The sequence below is a fragment of the Equus caballus genome, chromosome 3 (assembly GCF_041296265.1).
Source record: "Equus caballus isolate H_3958 breed thoroughbred chromosome 3, TB-T2T, whole genome shotgun sequence".
NCBI classification, from domain to species: Eukaryota; Metazoa; Chordata; class Mammalia; order Perissodactyla; family Equidae; genus Equus; species Equus caballus.
The window spans coordinates 44,732,766-44,750,612 of record NC_091686.1 but is presented as its reverse complement, the minus strand read 5'-3'; the positions used below and the strand labels follow the sequence as shown (position 1 = coordinate 44,750,612).

The following is a 17,847-nucleotide window of genomic DNA, read 5'->3' as shown; positions in this document are numbered from 1 at the left end:
CTATTAATTGTTTTCCATTATTTATAAATAATTGGAACTGGTCTCTAATTGCAATTTGATGGATTCATGTCCCATTTTAAAAAAGAACTTCACAGGGGCCGGCCCTGTGTTTGAGTGGTTAAGCTTGCACACACTGCTTTGCCAGCCTGGGGTTTGCCAGTTTTGATCCTGGGCTCAGACCTACACACTGCTCCCCAGGCCATGCTGTGGTGGCGTCCCACATGGAAGAGCTAGAGGGACTTATACCTAGGGTATACAACTATGTACTGGGGCTTTGGGGAAGAAAAAAAAGAAAAAAGAGGAAAATTGGCAACAGGTGTTAGCTAAGGGCCAATCTTCCTCACCAAAAAAGCACACATTTAAAAAAAAGAAAAAGAAAACCTTTTCAGATGTTGACACAATAAATCATTCACTCCTCCTTAACACATGTTCCTCACGTGGCTTCCAGTAGAGCATACTCTGTTGGTTTTTCTCCTACCTTATGGCTTATTCTTCTTGGTCTCCTTGGCTGGTTCCTCATCTTCTTTCTGACTCACAATCTTGGAGGGCCCCAAGACTTAGTTCTTGCTCCTCACTCCTCATCTTTAACTGCATTAATTTCTTTGGTGATCTCACTTAATTTCAACGTTTAAATACAATGTCAGTGCCTGATCACCCAAATTATACTTCTAGCCCAGGAATCCTTCCTAAACTCCAGATTCATAAATTTAGATTCCCTACTGGCAAATAATAAAAATCTAAAACTCAGCATGTCCAAGCTTGAACTGCTTTCTCTGAAGCCTTCCCATCCTGGCTGATGGCAGTCACTCGTTCCAACTGACCAGGCCAAAGACGTCAGAGCTATTTTTGACTCATCTTTTTCTATGGTACTCCACATGCGATCATCAGGAAGATCTACTGGCTGCACCTCCAAAATATATCAGAATTTAGATATTTCGTGCCACCTACCTGTGACCATCCCGGTCCAAGCTACCATCATCTCACTCCTGGAAAATTTGTAAAAGGTAACCTTGCTTCAGCTGACAGTCTCTCCTGAGCTCACAGAGTTATACTTATAAAACATGAATCAGATCATATCACCCCTCTGCTCAAAACCGCCAGTGCTTCTCCATTCCACTTACAGAAAAAGCCAAAGTCCTTGCAATAGCCCACCAAACCCTAGGTCATCCGCCGGGCCAGTCCCTGCCTCCCCGCCCACGGACTCGGCGCATGTCTGAAACACCCCCGGCGGCTCGTCCAGTTCTGGCTCTGCTTGGATGCTCTCCCCCTACACCCGTGGTGGCTCACCTTCTTCTCATATTTACTCAAATCTCTTCAGAGCGGCTCACCTTGACTAGTTTTTCAACACTGCGAACTGGTCCCCAAGTCCCCAGCACTCGTGACCCCTCCCTCCTACATGGCTCTGCATGTGCTCTCATCGCACTTGTCACCTTCTAACTTGCTATGTCATGTAGTTAGCGTGTTTCTCGATCATAGTTCGTCTCCACTACCGGAATATAAGATCCTCGAGGGCAAGGGTCTGTATTTTGCTCACTGTGTCTCCCAAACGCTGGAGCAGCTTTGGAAGCAGGGTCCGTAAGTCTTTGTGGAATGGATAAACAAACGTTTTGGCAGCAGAAGTGACTACTGTTAAAGACAAAGTAAATTAGTAAGATGATCATTTTTATCTTAATAGTAGGACTGGTACGTATTTAAAATCATTGTTTCATTAATTTTTTCACGTTTTCTGCAATAATAGAAAAAATAGACACCTACTCTGGGTCGACAGTAGCTGTCGAAGGAAGTAGCGCAGAGCACAGAGGCAGGTGTTGCATTCAGGGGCTTAACGGGGAGGCGAGACGCACACCCAAGCTGACAGACATGAAGCAAGAGGTAAAGAATAAGGCAAACAGTGCGTCCAGGAGCAAAATAAGAGAGACTATGCTATTGTTTATGGAATTTTACTTATAAACGAACTCCTAACCAAATGGATTTGAGGAACTTACACCTTGATATATACCATAAGATGAATGAAATAGAAATTGGAAATCAGGACAAACGCAAATGGAAGAAACAAGCAGCGCCTTGTAAGAGGTAATACGAGGCATCCATACAGTTGCCAGCATGCCCATGGGAACTGACTCTGAGCATCCTGACTCTCAGGCAAAGGAAGCCCAGTGTCCCCTACTCTAGGCTTTCACCGTCAGAGCGGAAGATGGACTCTTAGATCAGTGAGTGGCACCTAAGTGGCACAGACTGTAAACGCCATGAGTACGGTTGGTGCCATTCTGTGTTGGGAGGCAACGTGCTGATATGATCCCTGAAGTTTCTTCTGGCTTCAAGATTTTAGATTCTTGCCACGGTTCGTTTTAATCCAGCCTCTGTCGAGCTAGTATGTACTTTCACCCATAACAGCACACTCCATCTGCTTAACGGGCACAATATCAAAGGGGAACTTCTGTGTCTTTACATGATGAAAATTAATTTCTGCTCTCATCAGACCTTACCCTTCTGACCTAGTTGTACTCTTAAAGCAATGCAAAAAAAAAAGCTTTGTCTCAAATTCCCTTCACTTTGCTTTGGGCCATCAATGTGACTAACCTGAGGTGACAGCATCCTAACCCAGTAATAACGGTGAATGGCGATTTTTTACTTTAGGTAACTCTGTTGAAATATATGTTGAAGAAGAACGATGTATTTTTCTTTTGTGATTTGAGTATAATAGTTATTAATTTCCATAAAATTACATACAATATACAAAGAATGAATGAGGCACTGTGCTACGTCACTTCCATATGTGCTACTTCACCTTGTTCTTAAGCATATTTAATTCTGTGTTTAAAGATGAGAGATACCGTGGCTTAGAGAGATAAGGTAATACATCTGACAATAAGCGAAAAAGCTAAGACATAAGCCAAGTATGACTCAAAATCCTTTCCGTTTCCTTTCCATTAAGTCATGTAATCAACATATTTTAAGTGAGTTGAGTTCATCTTACTTGTTAACGGCATCATTATCAATGAGATCAATGAAATGTGTTCTCAGGATTCTGAAAGGTTTAGAATGTTCTAACACTTCCCCCAAGACAGATACATCATCTTACCTCAAATTCACAATTTGAATAGTATGACCTGAAAACATTAAGAAACTTTTCAATATGCCATATGCTTTCTGAGAATGTGAGTGTAAGTCATCTAAAATACAGACATGAAAATACTAAAAAGGATTTTATTTTCAAGCCCTTGTAGGACACTATGTGCCAGGCATTGTTCTAAGTGTTTTACAAATATGAACTCAGTCAATTATTGTTTTATTAATATTTGCATTATAAAAAGTGTAAACGGAAGCCCAGAGAGATTAAGTAATTTTCCCAAGGTCATACAGCAAGTAGGCAGCAGAGCCAGGATTTGAATTCAGGTTTTGGATTCTGCTGTCAACCAAGACCCTATGCTGCCTAAGCTGCTGCATATCAGTAGGAATGAGTTATAAGTACATTCCTCTTGTTTTGAATATATACCTTGTTTTGAAATATAATCTATTTCAATCCAGGTCCCAGTCAAGAAGGTATTACTCCCGTCAAGACAAGTTGAACACCGCCTTCCTTCAACAGGTCCCAAACCATGCAGATACATATGAGGAGACAGAGGGAATGGGTCCCAACACACTAAATCAAGCACATCGTAGTGTTCAGTGGAGGAGCCCGTCTCCTGAGCAGCACCATGGAAACGTGACGCTTCCTAAGCTCGGTGCTGAGACTGTGAGTTTTTAGGATTTTTCTGTGTAGACTGAGAGGTGTAAGAACAGAGCAGAGAGCTTCTCAAAGACTCAGCAGATCTCTGACAGGAGGACATACCTCTTAGTATACCCAGAATTTATACAGCTTCCTAAGTGGAGGTTTATGCCAGGCCCTACCACATAAATATTGATATTTTTCCCATTCCAAAAGTGAGTTCTTTTATTCTCAACTAATCTTTTAAACATCATAGAATTCCCAAGTTAAAAAAAAAACTCTGGTTATTGCTTTGCTACAGGTGTATTTGTAGCTTGAGTGAATCCTAATTGAACAATAGTGTCAAGATTCTGTCATTAAAAGTTAGAAAACTCAGTTAAGCAACTCTCTGTATAGAATGATTCATGCTTCACTTTATATGAATTCCTATAGATCAGCGACTGGTCCCCAGGCATCACACAGAGTGTGGAGCACACTAAATACGTCAGGACGGAGCGTCCTCCGTTCCAAAGGCCCGTGGGCAGTTTTGACAGAACTAGTAATGTCTGTTCTGGCTGCTGATTTTCCATCAAAGGTGGAATGATGCAAGCGAGGCTTTGAAACATAGTTAAGGACATTAAAGAAGATGGTACATTGAGATCTTTCACAGGTTGTGCTGGTCACTATGGGACTGCTGTTGTGATGATTAATTTTATGTGTCAATTTGCCTTGCTCATGAAGGTGCCCAGATATTTGGTCAAGTATTATTCCGGGTGTGTCTGTGACAGTGGTAAGATGAACGTTTGAGTCAGTAGACTGAGGAAAGGAGACTGCCCTCCCCACTATGGGTGGCTTTCATCCAGTCAGTTGAAGGCTTGAATAGAACCAAAAGCCTGATCCTCCGTCAAGTAAAAAGGAACTCCTCCTGCCCAACTGCCTTGAGCTGGGTCATTGGTCTTTCCCTTCTTTTGGACTTAAACTGAAATCCTGGCTTTTCCTGGGTCTTGAGCTTGCTGCTTCCCAGACTGTTGCTTACACCGCTGGCTCCTCCGAGTCTCAGGCCTTTGGACTTGGACTGGAACAGCACCATCCGCTGCCCCAGGTCTCCAGGCCTCCAGCTTGCCAAGTGCAGATCTTGGGACTTCTCAGCCTCCATAAAGTATGAGCCAACTCCTTATAGCAAATCTCTTTAGAGATTTACATATGTGTATACATGTATATCTCCATCCTATTTTTCTGTTTCTCTGGAGAATCCTGACTAATGCAGTTGTATTTTCGAGAAAATTAAGGGCAAATGGTTTATTTCTTTCCCAGTACACTGAGGCATGTTGGTCCACTTTTTTTCAGAGCTGAGGTCTCTTATCAAAGAAATCAAGAGGTTCATTTTCAAGGACAAGTTATCAGCTCTGCCTGTCTGTGGGAAAATGATAAGGCTAAAGAAAAGTGAATTCCATCATTGCTTACAATTGTTGTAATGGCCACAAAATGTCTACACATAACTGTAGGGAATAAATAGCCCTTCGTCACTTTTTAGTGGGTCTTTCCCATATCCTCATTTGTGCTGAACTCCAAGCTAGAGAAACGAGTGAGCAGAATAATCCGACCCTGGAAGGTCACTTCTTCCATGAACACTTTCCTTGTCTTTCTGAACTGCTTTCCCCACCCAGTGTAAACCATATCCACAGCTAAAGGGGAAAACAGTCTCCCCCACCTCTGATCTTAACATAAGGTTCTCTGAAGCCCCCTATGACTCATCACTCTCTACCTACATGACTACTGCAGTTATTACACTAGACATTCTCCTGGTCTGCGTTGTTTTTAACTCAAGATCTCCTAAACATTTCAGTTGCCATGTAACATTTTCCTCTGCACTATTTCACTCTGCCTTCAAACTGATTGATCTACTTTGTCTCATTCTTGGGATTTTACCCATGAATATTTTCAGAGGAAACAAAATTAACTTACCTGTTCTTTCTGTTGTTTTGGTTGAATTCTGATTCTCAGCTGTAAAGGAAAGAAAAGCAAATCACTAAAATTAAATGTTGAATATTAGGTCTGTTCTTAGAATTGTTTCAGGTGGTAAATGGATATAGATCTTAGCTCATTTCTGATGCACTTTTCCTCAAATCATGAAATCATGAGGCTGCATGATCAGAAGAAACTTTAGAACAGAGGTCAGCTAACGTTTTTTAAAGGCCAAGTAGTAAATATTTTAGGCTTCGTGGGCCATAAGGCTCTGTAGGGACCACTCAACATTGCCAGTGTAGTGTGTATGCAGCCATACACAGTACCTGATGAATAGGTTTGACCGTGTTCCAATGAAACTTCATTCAGAAAAACAGACAGGGGCTGGATTTGCCTGTGACCCCCAGCTTATTGAATCCTGCTTTAGAGAACCTGGTACAGGCTTACATCTTGAATACACCAAGATAACACAGACAACTCCAGGCCTTTGGTATGTGCCTCATGAGTGGCACTGCCGTGTGTCATATTCCTACTAAAATATCATGCTTCTCCTGAGGAGGAGGATTTAGAAAGTCCCAGACAGATGTCTTTAAAACATAGGGAATTCTTTTAAAGAAAATATAGTCTAGATGAGCTTTCTACAAGTAAAATCACTTGAGAGAATTATAATCAAAGATCACTTCAGCAACTTTGAGTATATGCCCACGAGCAAGATTTGCTACGTGAAAAATATAGAAAATAATTTTGAAACAAATAGAAGCCCAATAATGATAGTTTAAAAACATGTTTGCCTCTTTTGTATCTTCACTTGACTGTCCGTCAGCATCTCAAATTTAACATGCCCAGGCAGGGCTCTTGACTGGCATCCTCAACTCTGCCCCTTCCTGGACCTTCGTGGGTCAATTGTCCCCCAGGTGCACAAGCCAAAAAGTAGTGGCCTCTCTTGCTTCTCCTCTTTTTCTCGCCCCCATCAGCTCCAGCTTCAAAATATATTCCAAATATGTCTTCTCACCGTTTAATAGGCTACAGTTCATCTAGCACCCGTATCTTTCCCCTCAGAATCTGCAGTGGCCACCTAGAGAAATCTGTCTGAATTTAAACTTGGCTGCCCCAATGGCTCCCCATTCTTCTCCTTACTATGGCTGGTAAGTCTTTACATGCTCCTCAGTTCATCTCCAACCCTTCAGCCCGTTTCACCCTGTCGGCCCTTCCTGCCTCAGGCTTCCCTGCTGCTCTTCCTGTGCCTCGCGTGGTCCTCGCAGGCTTACATCCGCTCCTTCTCCCTTTCGGGACTCTGCTCAGATGTCACCACTCACAGAAGTCTTTGCAACCACCTTAGGTAAAGCTGTCTCCTCATATCCCTTCCCACTAGCCCACCATCCTGCTTCATTTGCTCAACAGTACTTTTATTACTACAGTGACATTTGCTTTATTTAAAAATTTTTTTTTTGACATCAGAATGTGAGCCCTGTGAGGAGAGGGACCTCTTGTTTTACTCAGAGCCACCATTTCAGGGCCCACCGCTGGGAGGTGGCAAAATAGGTCTCCAGTAAAAACACATGGAATAAACGAATGAGAATAGAAAATAATGATACTAACAAATGAGACTAATTCTACCTACCTGAGTTCAATTGTTAAGGGAAAACGAATGCTCTATTTAAAATTGCTAGCTGGATAATGATAGCTACCGTTTTTAAAACAACGCATGATCGGTTCCATATATTATTTGCTGATGTCTACCAGAGAGATATTATTATTCCCATTTTGTTCATCTGCAAATATTAGCTAAGAGAAGTGAAACTACTTTCTCAAGAGGGGGGTCACGATTTTAATTTAGGTCTGTTGGTTCTAATGTCCATCTTCTTTTACTAAAATAGACAGCTTTTCCTTCCACTGTATTGTTCCGAATGGAAAGCTTATGTAATTAAGCCCTACTTTTGATAACTAGTGAAAATACTTTTGAACATGCCATAATGCTGTATTTGGAAGATGCAGTTAAAATATTTATCAGCTGCTAGAGGATTAGAATACAAAGAAAATTAAAATCCTTTGTTTCCCTTGTTTTTAATATCAGGTCATGACCTTTCTTGCTGATAGACTTCACTGAGAAGGAAAAAATTTTAAACTCACGTCAGATGAAACCTTCTGACTATATTTGCATTTTTCTCAGTCTTCAAAAATGCATAATAATTTTAGACGGACATATCATATAAAACAAAAATAACTATGTCTTAAGATGTAGCTGAATCTTAAAAAAAATATAACATATACCAATTCAAAACCCTTATCTTGACTCCTAAGAGGTCCAGGCTTTTTATATATAAATGAATATATTGTTATTCTGAGGACAAAATACTGCAAATCTTAAATATATAATCAGTACTAGAACATATGCTTTTTCCCTGAAATCAAAGAGATATTATTTTGGCTATAATAAAGTGTTCTCATATGGCATACCACTTACAAATTTGGATTCAGTTCTGCAGATATAAAAGCTAAAAGAGAGGTGAATGCTACAGAATATGGTTAAAATTGTGGGACTTAAAGAAATGTGAAGACATTGGCAACTATTCCTGGTTTTCACCTATAACTTTCATAATACATATGTGTTTTGAGAAAAGTCCAAGCTCTAATCTATAGAGGAAGTGAGTAAGGTCAAATAGCAGATGAGCGTAGTGCACTTCCGTTAACCTGTTCTCAAACTTAGATGTTTAGTAAAGACCAAAACCTTAGTCACAGTGGTTGGCAATTCAAAATCTGTTTGTTGAATTTGATTTTATAATGTGAAATGGAAGTCTTATGAAATGCAAACGGACTTCTAAATTGCTAAACTTTAATCCACATTAATCCAAAGCTAAACTTTACTCAAACAGTTAGCTTCTAAAAAAGAAAGCTTAAACAACTATACAAAAAATAACTTTGCTAAATATTCTTATCTTACAAAGGATATTGTGTTTCTAGCTATATTTAGTTGTATATATGGATGGATGTATATAGTTACACACAGAACAAATCATTAACAAGTCCAGGAGAAGGAATATATACAGCCCTTCCCACATATAATCTTTCACTGATTTGCTTTAAAATAATTTATTATGACCAATTCAAGTTGTCCCATACACAGTGAGTCATTGTATGTAAGATTATTTCTGGTTTGGCTAAACTGTGACTTGTGACTAACACTTTGTTATCCTGAGGATTCTTCTTGTATCTGCCCACATGAAATGATACAAACTAATTCAATATCATACGTTATGATTAAGTTCCTAAATGAGCGGCACAGACAAATGGTGCAATTCACAAAAGAAATAATGAGGCTTAGCAACCAGACAAATTAATGTTTTCCAAAGGACAGGATGCAGAGGATTCTGAGAGAGATTCTATAGGGCAGTACTGGACAGTGGCATTAAGTAAGATTGAAACACCCAAGGAGAAAGTTATTTTCTTTTCAGCTTTCTTTCAGTTTGATTATTCCAATGAGGAAGTTTCAAAATTTCAGTTTGATGCAAATATATAATTAATACCTACTATGTGCTTATCTTGATCTATTTTTTAAACAAGAATGAGCAAACTTCAAACTCAAAGCCTTGGCAAACCATAAAATCTAGCTAGAATTTAATTTTATTTTGTTTACTGTAGTGGTTTTACAGTTCCTGTTTATCTACGCCAAGTGAAACAAGTCTTTCATTTATGATGGTTTCCTTTTCAAACAAATTTAAGAATAAAAAGTGCCTCAATTTAAAGAAACTTCTAAATAAATAACAGGGCAGATGGTACGCATATCTGGCAAGACTCATTAAGCTGTGGGAAATACTGAGGTAAATCCTGTAGAGGTTCTTGATGGATGGGAGGAATTTGAATAAGCAATTGGAGGGAGAAAAAGGGGAAGAAGAAACAAGGACCACACAAATGAGGAGGGCAGGATGAGAAAAACCCACGCAGTCAAGAGGAAACCCGGCACGATGGGCAACAGGGAGAGAGCCCCTCTGGTTAGAATCCCAGGGTTATTCAGCATGCTGGTCACTGTCTTGTGTTAGAATCATTGAATATCGACTTGTCAAGCATGTGATTTTTGTTGCTAGTACTGTGGAGTCAGTTCCAACTCCTAGTGACCCTGTGGATGGCAGTGCAAACCCCTCACCTTCCAGTACCACATCAGACAATGCTCTGATGCTATTGTTGGGGTTTTCATGGCAAATTTTTTTGGAGGTGAGTGGCCAGGTCCTCTTTCTTAGTCTGTCTTAGTCTGAAAGCTCCACTGAAACCTGTCCACCATGGGTGACCTGCTGGTGTTTGAAATCCTGGTGGCAGAGCTTTCAGCATCACAGCCACACGCAACCACCACAGTATGACAACTGACAGACAGGCAGTGTGGTTCCCTGACCAGGAAAGGAACCCACGCTGTGGCAGTGAGAGCTCCAGATCTTAACCACTAGACCACCAAGGATGGCTAAGCATATGATACACCCAATTAAAAGCTAGTTGTTTTCCAATATCTTTAAATACTTTTTTGGAATAGTTGTATCAAGAACAAGTGTGGTATAGTCAAGAGTTTATGGAGTTTGGGGCAGGAAAAACAGTGTTTGAATTTCATCCTTTCAATTTAAGCTTAGCCAAGTTATTTAGTCTTTCTGAACTTGTTTCCTTATTTGTGAAACTGATATCATAAATACCAACATTGCCTGGCTTTTATAAGTATTATTATTAAAAAATAATAGCTAACATTTATTGTGTTTACTTGCCAGACACTGTTTTAAGCTTTATATGTTTTATCTCATTTAATCTTCACAAGAATCCTGTAAGGGTATAATCTTATAACTATTTTACAGATGAGGAAACTGAGGCACAGAGAAGTTAAGTGGTTTACCAAAGGCATAGTACAAATAAATGGTTGTGCTATTATTTGAACCTAAGCAATCTGACTTCAGAATCATGATTCATACCAACAAGCTAACTTCCTCTTGGCATGACTGGAGTGCCTAATTTTTATTTTCAGAAGGGTGTGGTGCCTTAAAAAGCACAGGCTTAGGCGTAGGCCATTCTCAGGTTCAGTCAGTAGCGTTTTTAAAATGCCTACTTGGTTATTGTACAATTATTTATACCTTTTGTATAAAAGTAAAGTCCATATTAAACTGGGATAAATGATGCAAAAAGGAAAAATGTATGATAAACTATTTAATACATATAAATGTTAACTCCTACTTAATAATCTACTTATTACTTATAAATGTTATTTATTTCTGCCTAACAAAAGCCAGATTTTCCCTTCAGATTTCAAGTCTGCTATCGTATATGCTGTGGCAGCAGAAGCTGTGGCTTGGCAAAACCCTCACAGGTATTTTTATCCAAGTGCCCGCCTTTGTAGAATTACGTATCGGCACTTTGTCCATCGCTATTTGCCTTCTGCCTATAATGTTCTTCCACATTTTCTCCTTGGCCAAGTGAGAATTCACCAAAGAGAGAAAGAGCAATAGTCTCTCCTTCCAGTAGAACTAATCTCTTACAATGGGCACCACGCCTGCTTACAAATCTGGCTATAGGAACCTGGATGACTAGACTCAGGGAGAGTCACATTTTAAGCCAATAGCAGAAATAGGGAACTCAGGAAGAAGAGAAAATTTGTAGTTTTACAACAGAGTTTTGCACTCAATCCCTTTACAATTTCGATATTAGAGAGTGGGGACTCCTGTGATTGACATTTCCTTTGAATCCACCCCCTGCCGCCCCACCCACACCCCTGTGCCCAGAGGAGTAATCCTGCATATAGACAATGACGATGAATGGATGATGAATGTAGGTGCAGTAAAGGTAGATTCAGGACTTGGTCTGGAGTGGGTTAAATGGTGACCCTCCCCCATGAAAAGGTTATGTGCACCTGGAACTTGTGAATGTGACCTTATTGGTAAAAGGATCTTTGCAGTCATAATTAGTTAAGGATCTCAAGAGGAGATCATTCTAGAATAGGATGGGTCCTATATACAAGTGTCTTTATGAGAAGAGAAGACAGCATCAGAGGAGGTACAGAGGAGGTACATGTGAAGACAGAGGCAGGGATTAAAGTGATGCATCTACAAGCCATGGAACCAGAGGATGCTGGCCACTCCCAAAGGCTGGGAGGTGTGACAGGCATGCAGATGCCCTCCAAAAGATTTTTAGTGACTAAATTAATTTATTGATTAATTCCAAATGGCCTCATTTCTTTAACTATAAAATCAGAACACTAAATTCATGAGGACTTCTACCATAAAAATTCTAGGATTCTAGAAATTTGTCTTCTGCAGGCAGAATAAAAGAGTAAAACAGGAGAAATACATACTACTTTGAGAGAATGGGAAACAATTAAAAAGAGATGTTTTGAGGACATGCTTCTTTTTTGATCTACATTCCACCTTTCTAGGGAGTAAAGCAATAAACTTCACTAACTGTCCTCTACTCTAAAGCCAGTCTGCACTTGAGATGACATGCCACAGTGGCATCTGAGGACCCAGTGCCTACATGTGTAAGGGGGGAATGAATCTTCAGTGTTCAACCGTCCCCTACCAGTAGATGGTTTTGTTCTCTTTCTGTCGCTCTGTGTTGGCTCCACTAAATCTGAATGTTGCCATGTGTGAGGGATGGAGATGGAGGGGAGCATTGCTCTGCTCACCAGGAATCTGGGCTGGCTCCTAGTTCCATCATGCACAAAGGGAAATGTGTGCAAGCTCATTCTATCAAGTGGGGACCATGCTAAACACCTTGGGTAACGAGAGAAATCTGGGGAGCGATGGCTGCCCAAGGAATGAGTTTTACAACAAAATATCTAAAGGACTTAGTATAGAACTGGTTAATCAATCTGCAAATGCAAAGGGAAGCAGTAAATACCCTTATTTCATTATCCTGCTTTCCAGGGTGTTTCATTTTTCAAGAAATGGCTTTGTGGGTGTATTTTTTTAAAACTACTTGGAAGAAAGCCACTTTAAACTGTATTTAGAAGCTAAATAAATACAATAGTCCCCAAAACTGAGAAGCAGAAGGCATTTTGCTGCATGAATCAAAGTAAAATTAAGTCTTAAGTGACTCATGGGGCTGACCACACACTTCTACATAAGTGCTAACTTTAATAAACCACGCTCCCTCAATGACATTTTCATCATCAGTCACTGAATGGGTGGGTGTTAGTGCAGAATGCAAATTATTTGAGCTTAATCTTCAAGTGCTACACATTTTGCAGATGCATGTTTACTTTTATTCTTGTTTGTATTCAGGGCAATCACGTTATGTGATGGATGGGGTTTCAGTTGGCTAAAGGTACCTTTCAGACCTACTGTGCCTACAAAGTAGATTCTACTCATCAGAAGCCAAAAAATTACCACAGTGAAATATTATTCATATGAAGGGGAAATGACTCTTCAAATTCCTCTATGTTGTGATCGTCTCATTAAATAAAATTATTAGTTTACAATTATTATATGAAATTTGACTCCTTCTATATAACCTTCTTTATGTTGCGCTTAAGATGATTAGAATAAAAATGGAGAAAATGAAAGTTCCTGATGTGTTTCTGGACAAGACTGGGTCTTGGACATCCACAGTTCCTGCCCGCCATCTCTTCCTACCTCAGAGGTCTCCCAAGAAGAGACTTGGAGACTATGAATCATTCGTAGCTGCTTCTTATTAAGGACTGTGGACATGCCAAAAGGCATCCATTACTTATAATGAACAGTATCTGAGAAGGCTGTTATGGCAGATCACTCACTTTCCTAGTCAGGATATTTTGACTAGAAGTACAGATTACTTCATATCATGGAAGCCAGGCTGTGGGAAGTGCTTTCTGTGAAGATACATGTGGACTGGAATTGGAAAGCTGTCACAAGTCAGGGGAGCTATAGTTCCTGCTCCTCTCTCTGTCTCTCATGAACAACTTAATCTTGTTCATAGGGTCTCTCATCTCCCCACATATTCTGTCCCTTCTTCTCTATCAACTCTACTTACTCTTAATATCTACTTCCTTATGCCATAGGCATACACAGGGATCACCATGACTGTCTCAGACTCACTTTACTAAAATCTTGCTGCCTCAGTTCCCACAGCTAATCATTTTTTGTTTGTTTGTTTGAGTTTACTAGTTCAGATTACCCACAAAAGAAATTTAATTGGCCTTGTTCAACATTTTCTTTTCTTCTTTTCTTTCTTTCTTCTTTTTTTGGTGAGGAAGACTGTCCCTGAGCTAACATCCATGCCAATCTTCCTCTGTTCTTTGTATGTGGGATGGTGCCACAGCATGGCTTGATGAGTGGTGTGTAGGTCCATGCCCGGGGTCTGAAACCACGAACCTCTGGCCACTGAAGCAGAGCACACAGACCCAACCACTACGCCACTGGGCCAGACCTTTTCCTTTGTTTTTAAATAAAGCTTTATAAGGAAATTCACACTAAATGTAGTCATTTTAAGTATACAACTCAAGAATTTTTAGTAAATCTATAGTTGTGCAACATCACTATAATCCAGTTTTGGAACATTTTCATCAACACAAAAAATTGCTTGAGGTTTTTGCAGTCAATCCCCAGTCCCACCTCCAGCTTTAGGCAAACACTTACCTGCTTTTTGTCCCTATAAAAATATCCATTCTGAATATTTCCTGTAAACAGAATCATAGAATATGTTGTGTTGTGTGAAAGGCTTCTTTCACTGAGCATGTGTTTCTGAGGTTTATAGTGCTACAGGATATATTAGTATTTTGCTCCTTTAAATTGAGCAGTATTCCATTGTATGGATATCTCATGTTTTGGAATATTCCAAACTCATTCCAAATGGAAAATCCAATGAGATATTCCATTTCATCAGTTCATGGACATTTTGGATTGTTTTCAGTGTGACTATTATGAATAATGCTACTATTAATATTCATTATGTCAATGACACCCTGTCTTTATTACTATAGCTTTAGAATAAGTTTTGAAAATGGGTTGTGTAAGTCCTCCAACTTTGTTCTTCTTTGTCAAAAGCATTTTGACTCTTCTATGTCCTTTCTACTTCCATATACATTTTAGGATCAGCATATAAATTTCTAAAAAGAATCTTGCTATGATTCTGATAAGGTTTGCATTGACTAGATTAATCAATTATTTATCAACATGGGAAGAACTGCCATCTTAAAATATTGAGTCTTTCAATCCATGAATATGTAACATCTCTCCATTTATTTAGGTATTTAATTTCTCATAGAAATGTTTTGTAGTCACTGTAAAAATCTTGCACTTCTATTGTTAAATTTATATTTTATTCTTTCTGATGCTATTGTGAAAGGCATTAATTTTCAAATTTTATTTTTGGATTGTCATTGCTAACATATAGAAATATGATTCATTTTTGTATATCTTGTAACCTGTAATATGAAATACTCTTTATTAGTTCTAGTAATTTTCTTAGCGATTCTTTGGATTTTCTACACAGATGGTGTAGTCTGCTAAGAAAAACTGTTTTACTTTTTCCCAATCTAGATAAATGGATATGTCTGCCTGTCCACCTATCTTGCCATCTAGCTACCATCTTATTGCACTATCTAAAACCTTTGGTTATAATTTTGAACAGAAATGGTAAAAATGGACATCTTTCCTGTGTTCCAAATCTTAAGAGAAAAGCATGAAGTGTTTCATTATTAAATATGATGTTTGCTGTATGCTTTTTTATAGATGTCTTTTATCAGTTTCAGGAAGTTACATTTTATTTCTAGTTCATTGAAAGTCTTATTTATGAGTGGATTTTAAATTTTGTTAAGTGCTCTCTCTGCATCTACTGATTCTACTAATATGGTGTATGACATTACTTGATTTTTATATGTTAAACCAAACTTGCATTCCTGGATAAATCCCATTTGTTCATGTTTTCTATCCCTTTTATATGTTTCTAAATTTGGTTTGCTAATATTTTCTTAAGGCTATTTGCATCTATGCTCATGAATGATATTGGTCTGCAGTTTTCTTTACTTGTTTTTTCTTTTCATTCTTTTCTAGCTTTTCTCTCAGAATAATACTGGCCTCAGATAATTACCTGTGCAGTGTTGCCTCCTCCTCTACTTTCTGAAAGGGTTTGAGAAGAATTGATATTACTTCTTTTGAAAATATTTTATTGAATTCACAATTGAAGCCATCCTTCTTGGAGATTTCTTCATGGGATCATTTTACATTTCTAATGCAATGTCTTTGTTCTTGGTCTTTTCAGACTTCCTCTCTTCTTGAGTTAGTTTTGGAAATTTCTTTCTTTCTAAGAATTTTCTCATTTCATCAAAGTTGTCTAATTGGTTGGCCAAGCTCACCTTTTGTGCCAGGCAGCATCATAGGCTTAACCTTGAATTGATCTTCCTTGGTGCCCACCCATTTGTGCTATGAAGGGACAGAGTATCAGCGTACAAAGCAAAGTTGTCAAGTGATTGTCCCACTTGGTGGAGTCTAGGAGAGAATATAGGTGGGGCATGGTTCTTTGGTAGCTGCGGGTTGAAAAACATTCTGAGTCAAATTCTCTCCAACACGCTAGTTTCCCATACATACATTTCAGCACAAATTCTTATACTTACTCTTGTTGTGGGAACTTTGTAATGTTGAAACAGCATCAGAAACTGGAAGACTTGTAACTGTTGTATTTGTAGTGATGAACTCCCCCTTCGTGACACTGGTTGTGGCTTCTAATTATGTAAAAAGAATGCACAGCCATTAGGAATGTAACCAATCACTAGATAGTTTCATTACTATTAATAATAACATCAGTTACAACTTGAAGACTAGTTATTGAAAATCTTCTGATCAAGATTTAGAAATCCAGCAGTTTGATGTCTACTTTTGTTGATCCACTTAATTACATTAAAGAAAATGGAAGGACAGCAGACTCTCCTATATGCCTGCTATAGGTTATTTCATTTGCTTATAACAGTAATCTTATAAATTAAGTAATAATTATGATCATAATTTTTACATATAAGACTCACAAGAGTTAAATAATTTCGCCACAGTCACAAAACTTTAACAGGAGAGAGCCAGGATCTGAATCCAAGCTTTTCTGATGCAAAAATTAGTCACTCAGCTACCCCAGAAAGGGAGTGGTAAAGAAGGGGTAGTAGTTGAAGATGATGCCATGGTTCCTATGCTGCCAGGGAAAGAATTTTCACGTAGGTGGAACAGCCAGCAGGAGCGGGATAACAGGAAGTACGTAGAATAAACTATTAATTATACTTAGTTCATTTTTTGAAAAAAAAAACCCACGAAGATTAACAACAAAGGAAATATAAGCTGAGCTTTCAAAAATAACATTGGAATATGACTAATTGAAACAATCCATATTTGCACAAATATTATAAAAACAAAATGATAAATGCCCTTCAGTCTTTTCAAAGTTCAGCATGGCAAACATTGAATTAGCAAAGAAAAGACAGGTAGGCCAGTTACTGCATGCTTAGTGTTAACTAGATACCTTATTAGCTGGGGATGGGGACAAGTCAGTTTAATAGATTCCTATCACAAAGTAGGCTGGAAGCCTGAGTTGCTAGTGTCTTTCAGAAGCGCCAATCAGCTTCCATTCTATGGCAGCAAGCATCTATCATGTAATGCAAATTCTTAGTGAAGTTGAGAGATTCATGCTGGAGAAGTTGACAGTTTGCAAGAAGATCTCATAGATAGAAGTAAATATGTCTTCAGGCAAAAAAAACCCTCAGGAATTGGTATGCAAAAAATATATAATATAGATTCAAATATAGGCTACAGCATTAACACCACATTTGAGAAGGAAAGAGTGGGAATGAACACAAACTTCAGAGGCATTTTGAAGTATTGAGAGGGAGTTACTTGACGAAATAAAGAAATATCTTACTGTAGCAGGAAAGAAGAAATTGATGTTTGTGATAACATAGAAGTACGAAAGTTCACCTATGGTGCAGAATCTCAACACTCGAGGATGGAGAAATGTGTAGGGGTAAAGATTTTGCTTCTCACTGGAACTTCAAGAACATATGCTTGGAAAACATCAGAAAATCTTTAGAGAAGAATTTTTCTGCTGAGCTAAAATTGGAAACCATGAAAGAGCTATCCTGATGGCCTAAAGATCCCTCAGTATAGAGTAGGCTCCAACAGTCTTGGTGATGGAAAAGAGAATATATGGCTAAGAAAGATGTGGGGAGCTTCCAGGTCAGAAAAATACAAAGAGAAGAGCAGAATAATGGAAACACT

General features: G+C 38.8%; 1 protein-coding gene across 15 annotated transcripts in view; it reads right to left on the bottom strand.

The window, feature by feature from the left end:
- The window catches only part of EMCN (endomucin), a 121,529-nt gene that overhangs the window by 50,583 nt on the left and 53,099 nt on the right, over window positions 1-17,847 (bottom strand). For all 15 annotated transcript variants that reach the window (XM_070262194.1, XM_070262199.1, XM_070262202.1 and 12 more), the window contains 2 exons: window positions 16,206-16,313; window positions 5,654-5,692 (listed from right to left, as the gene is read on the bottom strand). In XM_070262194.1, coding sequence (XP_070118295.1) covers window positions 5,654-5,692; window positions 16,206-16,313 — 147 coding nt within the window. The remainder of the gene's footprint in view (window positions 1-5,653; window positions 5,693-16,205; window positions 16,314-17,847) is intronic.